Source organism: Asparagus officinalis, chromosome 8, assembly GCF_001876935.1.
Source record: "Asparagus officinalis chromosome 8, Aspof.V1, whole genome shotgun sequence".
NCBI lineage: Eukaryota > Viridiplantae > Streptophyta > Magnoliopsida > Asparagales > Asparagaceae > Asparagus > Asparagus officinalis.
The window spans coordinates 35,291,394-35,299,010 of record NC_033801.1 but is presented as its reverse complement, the minus strand read 5'-3'; the positions used below and the strand labels follow the sequence as shown (position 1 = coordinate 35,299,010).

At 35.3% G+C, this 7,617-nt stretch overlaps 1 protein-coding gene across 1 annotated transcript; it reads left to right on the top strand.

Moving 5' to 3' along the window:
- On the top strand, positions 322-7,131 carry LOC109820398 (cell division topological specificity factor homolog, chloroplastic). The gene is made up of 2 exons (XM_020386529.1): positions 322-519; positions 6,312-7,131. Exons 1-2 carry the CDS (start codon positions 349-351, stop codon positions 6,876-6,878), a joined length of 738 nt encoding a protein of 245 aa, XP_020242118.1. The 5' UTR covers positions 322-348; the 3' UTR covers positions 6,879-7,131.

Sequence of the window (7,617 nt, the reverse complement as noted above, 5' to 3'; positions counted from 1 at the left end):
ATAATAATTGAGTAAAAGTGAGCCTTAAAAGAACTTTTTTTTTATATAAATATAAAAATATATTACACGTGTGATGATGACAAGCGGGCAACAAGCTGCGCCGCTAATCCTTTCTGTATTGTAAAACCCAGCCTACGAAACACATACTCAGCTGATCCCGCCGTCGCCACATTCTTGTTCATAAATTTTTGTCTGATCCCGCCGTCGCCACATTTTTTTTTTTTTTGTCAAGCAAGATCTAAGCTGGTAGACTCATTTTGTCTCCGTTGAAACTGGTTCACCCAGTTTGCAAAGAGGGATAACAGAACCTGCCCCGTTTGGCTTTGGGCCTTCTTTTGGGCCTCTCGCATGAGGCCACACGACAACCATGATGAGCATCAAAAAACATCGCAGCTCGTAAGCAGAGCTAGTGAGAGTATAGGGGGAGAATCCATGGCGATTTCTGGGGATTTGAAGCTATTTCCATCGTTCTCTCCTCACTCCCTTCACTCCTGGCGCCCTTCCGTCTCTCGTTCCAAGGTCTAATTCCATCTCCTCTTTTTTCATTCTTGAATTCCCCCAAATTTCTCAGTTTTGGATGATATAAAATTGTCATTTTAGAACTTTTTAGTTCGAAATTGGACCGTTTTCCCATTTGGGTGTCTCAATTTAGTATAAATTTTGGTGATTTTGGACAGTTATCGTCCTTTTATTTAAGAAGAAGGGTTTTAGAATCCTAGGTTTTCCCCTTTTGCGTGAAATTTTGGTGAACTGAATTGGCTTTTATCAAAAATTATGTCCTGACCTGAAGTAATGATTCCTTATCAATTCCTATCATTTATTGCGTACAGGTTGGTTCTCTGTTGATTGTATGCCTATTAATGTGTTTGTATTTCACTGTGCGGTTTTATCATTTTAGAAGTCTTATTTGGATCGGGTTCCTGTTTCTTACATTTCACTGGTTTTACGTTTCTCTTGTAAATATTGCATCTGTGTTAAGATGGTGAAATTACAATGTGAAGAACTCTTGTGATTTTCCGTGTTTTGATGAAATGTGCGCAACAAAGTTGATAACCCTCTGTATATGTTTTCTAACAGTAGATAGCTTGCATGAGTTGATTGTTTTGTCACTTGAAACTTATATGGTTTCTTGTTCTATTGTTTGGTTATGATTTATAGTGTATGTGGGTTCTAGTGAACATGATAAAAAAGGCATGAATGCAATTTGACAGTTTTCCTTGTTTGTTAAAGTATTAAAAAGAAAAGAGAGAAAAAGAAGTAAAGAAAAGAGAGAAAATAAACTTGGTGAGCACTCAACTAGGATGTTTAAATGACCAGTTGATAAGAATATTATTTTTTACCTGGACATTAGCACACTTTTTCTAACTAAAAAAAGCAATCTTTGATCATGAACAGCAAACTGTGATTTATCAGATCTGAGCACACGTTTTCAGTGAATCATTCTGCGATGACATCAAGTACTGTGATTTGGATATTTCTAGGGCTTACAATGATTCATCTCAATGAAAATTTCCAACATGTGAAGAATCTACCGTCATAAACTTAATCAAATCATCATCCAGATGCCAATTGAATTGCCAAAATCGGAGCACTCTCACCTCAGCTCTTATGGACAAATTTTGAAAACAGACCCCTTTGTAAAAATATTCCCAAAAAAAGACCCGTTTTGAAAATATTCGCAAAAAACGACCCAGTTTCAGCTCTGAGACTGAAACAGGGTCGTTTTTTGTGAAAAATGTTCACAAACTTCACGGGAGTTGAACTCCTGTGAAGTTTTGTTATGAAAAAAACTTCACGGGAGTTCAACTCCCATGAAGTTTGGGAATATTTTTCAAAAAAAACGACCCAGTTTCAACAAAGTAGGTCGTTTTTTGAAAATTAAGTGGAAAACTAGGTCGTTTTTTAAAAATAAAGTAAAAACGGGTCTTTTTTTGAGAATATTTTTGCAAAGGGGTCTATTTTCAAAATTTGTCCCAGCTCTTATTATTATTATTATTATTTTGGATTTTTTTTTTCTTAGGAGCTGAAAGTTTTACCTCCATTTACTTTAAACCCCATGTCATTCACCCATACACCCTTAATATAAAGTTATCTACCTTTAAATCCAAAATTAGAATAGAAAGTGTACAGCTACATCAATAGAGTGTAGAACTATTTACTGTAGATTGTACAGATATATACTTTAGGGTGTATAACTATATACCCTATTGTATGCAGCTACCCTATTGTATGCAGCTATACACTTTGTATTCCACACTTTGAGTTTCAAGGTAACTGAACTTTGCATTTTGGTCTATGTGAACATACAAAGCTTTGGGTTTTAAAGTAAATAAGGGTAAGATTTGGAATGTACTAGCAAAAACTTTTTCCTTGGCTCCATTCCACCTAAGGGCATTTCACATCTCACGTGATGCATTTGCCAACAAAGACAATCACTTGCGAGAACTTCATTAAACTATGTGGTGGGTTCCATCATTTTGTAAATTGGATAATAGACTTTAGGCAATTTTATGTAACCATTTTTTTTTTTTTTTTTGGGGGGGGGGGGGGGGGGGGGCCCCCCCCCCCCGCTACCCGCACTGATCAACGTGGTTCTGCCACTTCACATGTGTCTAATGTATTAGCAATTTGTCGAATGATATGAACTCTACCTATGTAGCACGGACACGGATCCGACAAGGCCATCCGACACGAGGCAAATCCTAAAAAATACATAGGATATGTGTGCCCAACACATGCGTCTGACACGTACACGACACGGCTTCACGTTATGCGTGTCCGTGCTTCATAGAACTCTACCTGAGCTGGGAGGGAGATTTCAATTAATGTTCACTTTGAGTCTCTTTCTCTAAAAAAAATCTTTTATATGATGGTTTGCTAACATCTGTTTTTTCACCTTTGTTGTATGTACACATTTATGTATGAGATGATGTGGAGCTCATTAATTGATGCATTTCCCCTTTGACAGACTCTCAGAAATCTGTTTTTTTTTTAACATAACAGACCACCTTGCTTGTTGTTGGTTTGACACTATGGTTATGCTAAGCATGCATTATGTCTTTTAACATAACAGACCACCTTGCTTGTTGTTGGATTGACACTATGGTTACGCTAAGCATGCATTATGTCTTTTACTCTGTTCAGTTGACTAACCATTAACTTCTTTGTGGCAATGTGTAATAAAAAAAAAATTTAGCTGGTTAATGTAGGTTTAGAATTGTGATCAAATGAAAGATGATTATTATCACAGGTTGATACTACCTAGATAATAGTGAACTTTGTCACCCCATCCTGCAGTTTAGGGGCTGTTTGGTTGTTGTTGGTAAAGTTGTGTATTTATGACACAACTTGGAAAGTTGTTGTCCACCTCATCAATTTTACTTTTATACTTTTCTTTGTTTGTTTTTGATTCCATTGGAATCATAAAACACTTGTTTGGTTTGCAAAATGAAACTTTGATTGTTTGTTTGGAAAGTGTAAAAAGTGGTCCCTACTCAAATGATTATATTGGTTGGAATTATTTTTTATTATTTTTTCCTAACTTCATTGTTAGCTTTCTCCTAAAATCATGTCTTTTTTTCATGAAATTACTTTACAAGCCACATCAGCATATGAAATCACTTTACACTATTTTCACAACTACAAACAAACAATTGAAAGTGATAAAAGCTGACATTGGGACCCACTTTTTTACACTTTACATCCTTTTACATGGTAAAAACATACAACCAAACAGCCCCTTACTTTATCTCCTTTACAATCCCCAACCACATACTGCTTGTTAAACTGCTACTAGGTGCAGTTAACTTATTGAGCTAATTATCTTTAAAGACATCATAGTTTAGATTGCACTCTCAACTTTCCCTTAGTTACTTGTCTTGTTGATTTCCTTTTCACATATGTAATCCAGATCAAGGGCCTAACTGTCTCTAACTCTTATCCTACTTCTACTTACTTTACTTCCCTTACTATATCAAATTTGCTAATATGTTTAGCTTAATTAGTCCACCTTACTGTTATGAGTATGTAACCTATATTATGAAAGCTGATATCAACTTCACTTCAATAAAGAACATGATTATTAATAACTTTTATGGATAATTGTTTGCAGCATTTTAAACTATCATAAGACCAGAGGCTAAATGATAACATGTTATTCTTCACTTCCTTTTCCTTGCTTCCATCACTGTAGTGCAAGGGTTAAAGTTTTTTTCTATCTCTTACCCTACCAGGAGTATGCTTATACCATCATAACTGTTGGCATGCATCAACACAATATGTATATCACTAAATGATATTTAGGCTGATTAGCTCATTAAAGATAGTAATATATGAGGAGAGCTTTTGCTTTTCTCTTCTTTTTCAGTGCTGCTTTTAGATGCCTTCATATTCAAGTCTTAGTGTTTGTCCAGTTTGACTATTCTAGCAAGTGGATCAAGTGATACTGCAGTTGTCATTGCTAATTACTGACGAAGCTGCCGTGCAACTTGTATGAGACACCATCTGAAGAGACTCAAAATACTAGATAGGTAGAGCCATATATTAACTTGGAAAATAAATGACTTGGTTAAGAAAACGAACCAATGGGATTTAGGATAGATCCTTTGCAGTTTGGCTGAGATAATTAAGAATCAAATTTGTCAAATGCAAGTATGGCATTCAGTTAAATGCTACTTAAGGCTTGTGCTTATCATATCATAGCAATGGCATACATAAATGAATGGCCAACTTTCTTGTTGAGCACTCCTTTTTTGCAAGATCATCAGCAAGAACTGTGAATGTTCTTGGAAACAATCAAATCCTTCAGAAACGACTTCTGGATCTTGTTTTACCTCTAAATAAAGTAATAGAGGAGGGGTTGACAATCCTAACTAGATGTAATAAGTCTATATATACATATAGATGGTTCAAGCCTAACTAAATGGCTGTACTCAGAGCTTGTGTCATATTGGAATTGAATGATGGAATATGTTATTACATATTCATTTATTTGGTAAAGCTTATATGGACGATTGAACATGGTATTTAAGCCAGTGGTTTTTAGATTATAGTAAATCTATATACAATTAATTTGTTGAAATGGTCCACGTCAGTTTGTGATCATAACCCTTCTCAGATTAAAAGGAGGTTTAGTTATAGGGTGGAAAGTTTGTTCATGAGAAGACATTTGCAAAATGAAGAATCCAAATGTCTACGCAATTGGGGGGGCAAGAGCAGAGTGTTTCCATATAAAGCTTGAAGACCAATTAGTTGGGATGTTTGATCCAGCCAAAACATGCCTTGTGTTTGAGGAGTTTATAAGGGACTTGTAACCCTGACTGCATCCTTGTCTTGAAAGGGCCAGAAACCACCTACAATATGTCTCTATAGCATTGATCCATATTTGTTAGGCAATTAGCTCATCACATGTTACCACTAGTGAAAATAAGTAAAATATGGCCCCAAAAAAATCTATGCTTTGTCGGCGACCATCTAATATATTTACGTACATCTGTCCATTTGGAGGGAAGATCTATTAACTAGAAGATAAAATATGCCCTAGGAAGTTCCTAATTTGACACATGCTCCTTGAGGATCTGCTATTAAAATGATATGGATTTAGGTTAAATTGTTAAAAACAATCAAGAATTTCAGTTGGAAATAGCCAAAAATATATATTACGCAAATGTTATGAGGAATGATTATGGCCACTGCTGGCATGTCTTTATGTCCTGGCTATATATGAATTGTTACTGCTGAGTGCTGTATATGAAATAACTAGAGTAAACAGCATTTATTCATTTTTAGTATTATTTGTCTCTTTTTAACCGGAGTAAACTGTATATTTCTCACGAGAGTAAATTGCATTCTTCGTATTTAATTATGACCATAAGAAAAGTTTGTTTGAGACATATTGGAAATATTGCTGCTGTATTGAGTAGTGGTGAAGTGCATCATACCATATGCACTTTGATGTTTTCTCTGCTTCAGATGTGACTGTTTCGTTATGGCTTGAAGTTTGTAATACAATACTGGAGTTGTCAATTGTAGCACTTACCAGGATTTTTTTCAAAAATTTGATAGTTACATTTTCCCTCAACTTTTTTGAGACATTTTCTAGTGATATATATTATCAGCTATCTGTAAGTTGCAACTTAAAATCAGGGCCGTATATCACCAATAATTTACCTTTACACTAATATGCTCCATGTTACTTATTATAAGCATAACTTATATTTGTAAGAATCACATGCTCATTATGTCAAAGTATAGTGTATGTTACTGACCATACAATTCCAAATACTGACAACTGCTATCCAAGTGTCCTCCAGATACCATTTGGTCAGCTTCCGTTTAGAGGATCTTATGATTTCACACACAAAAGTTCGCCCATCAGAGCACAGTGTTTTTGGAATAAGGGAGACAATCTCAGCCACACAACTACCAACAACGATGCTGAAGGATTCCTCCTCAATTCTATCAGCAAAAGCTTCACTGAGCGGTTGAGTTTGGCTCGGAGGATATTATTCCCATCAACAACGAGAAACAAGAATTCCAATGCACAAATTGCAAAGCAGAGGCTGAAAATGATCCTTTACTCTGATCGATGTGAAGTCAGTGATGAGGCCAAGCAAAAAATCGTGAGCAGCATCGTTGAAGCCCTGTCTGATTTTGTGGAGATAGAATCACAGGACAAAGTGCAGCTAAATGTATCAACTGACCCTGGGCTTGGCACAGTGTATTCTGTGGCAGTTCCAGTTCGGCGTGTGAAGCGTGAGTACCAGGAAACTGAAGAGGACTACAGGGGGAAAATAACAGGCATAGAGTACAAAGACAAAGGCGAAGGATCTGGAACTGTGGATGTGAGGTTCAATTTCTTTGTACCTGAGGATAAATAATGAGACTGTTTGAAATGATGTTTTAGATTTTTGAAGAAGTGTTTTTATTGGACCAAATTTAACCAGTTTGGAGCCTTGAATGTTATGTGTACAAAGAAGATTCGTGAGTCACTTGGTGCTATGTATAATGCTAAGGTTTGAATGCTACGCGACGTTTTCCATGATCATTGTTAGGTTTCTAATGTATGTTGTTCCTTTGAGCATCAAGGATGATGCATTATATGGAAGATCAATGACTGAAGCACATACTTAATTACTTACCATGTAGTTAGAACTAATAGATATGCAATGGTATGGGACACGTCCTATGCACGGGATATTCTGATGTAATTATCAATTGTTTGAGTGACTATTTACCTATGTTCAATTTCGTAGTTCATTCAATGGTAAACAAGTTGGTTTTGCATTTAGATTCATGAACGAATGGAATTTAACCAGATATCTGATGTGTTTAGTTACCAAATAAATTGTTTCAAATTTGATTGCTTACAATTTTATATAACTTGCACATATGGTGTGATATTTTTAATCCACTTATTATCGTTTCTACTTAAGCTATATGCTAACTACTAATTAAAAATACTATGTCAAATTCTTTTACAAAAATCAAAGAATTTCTGTAACCTAATAAAAGTATCTTTTTTTAGTTAAATAGCTTAGTAATCAAAAAGGATAAATTATTACTCAAAAGGTTATAACATTCGATAGATATATGAGAATATGTGACTAATACCAAATA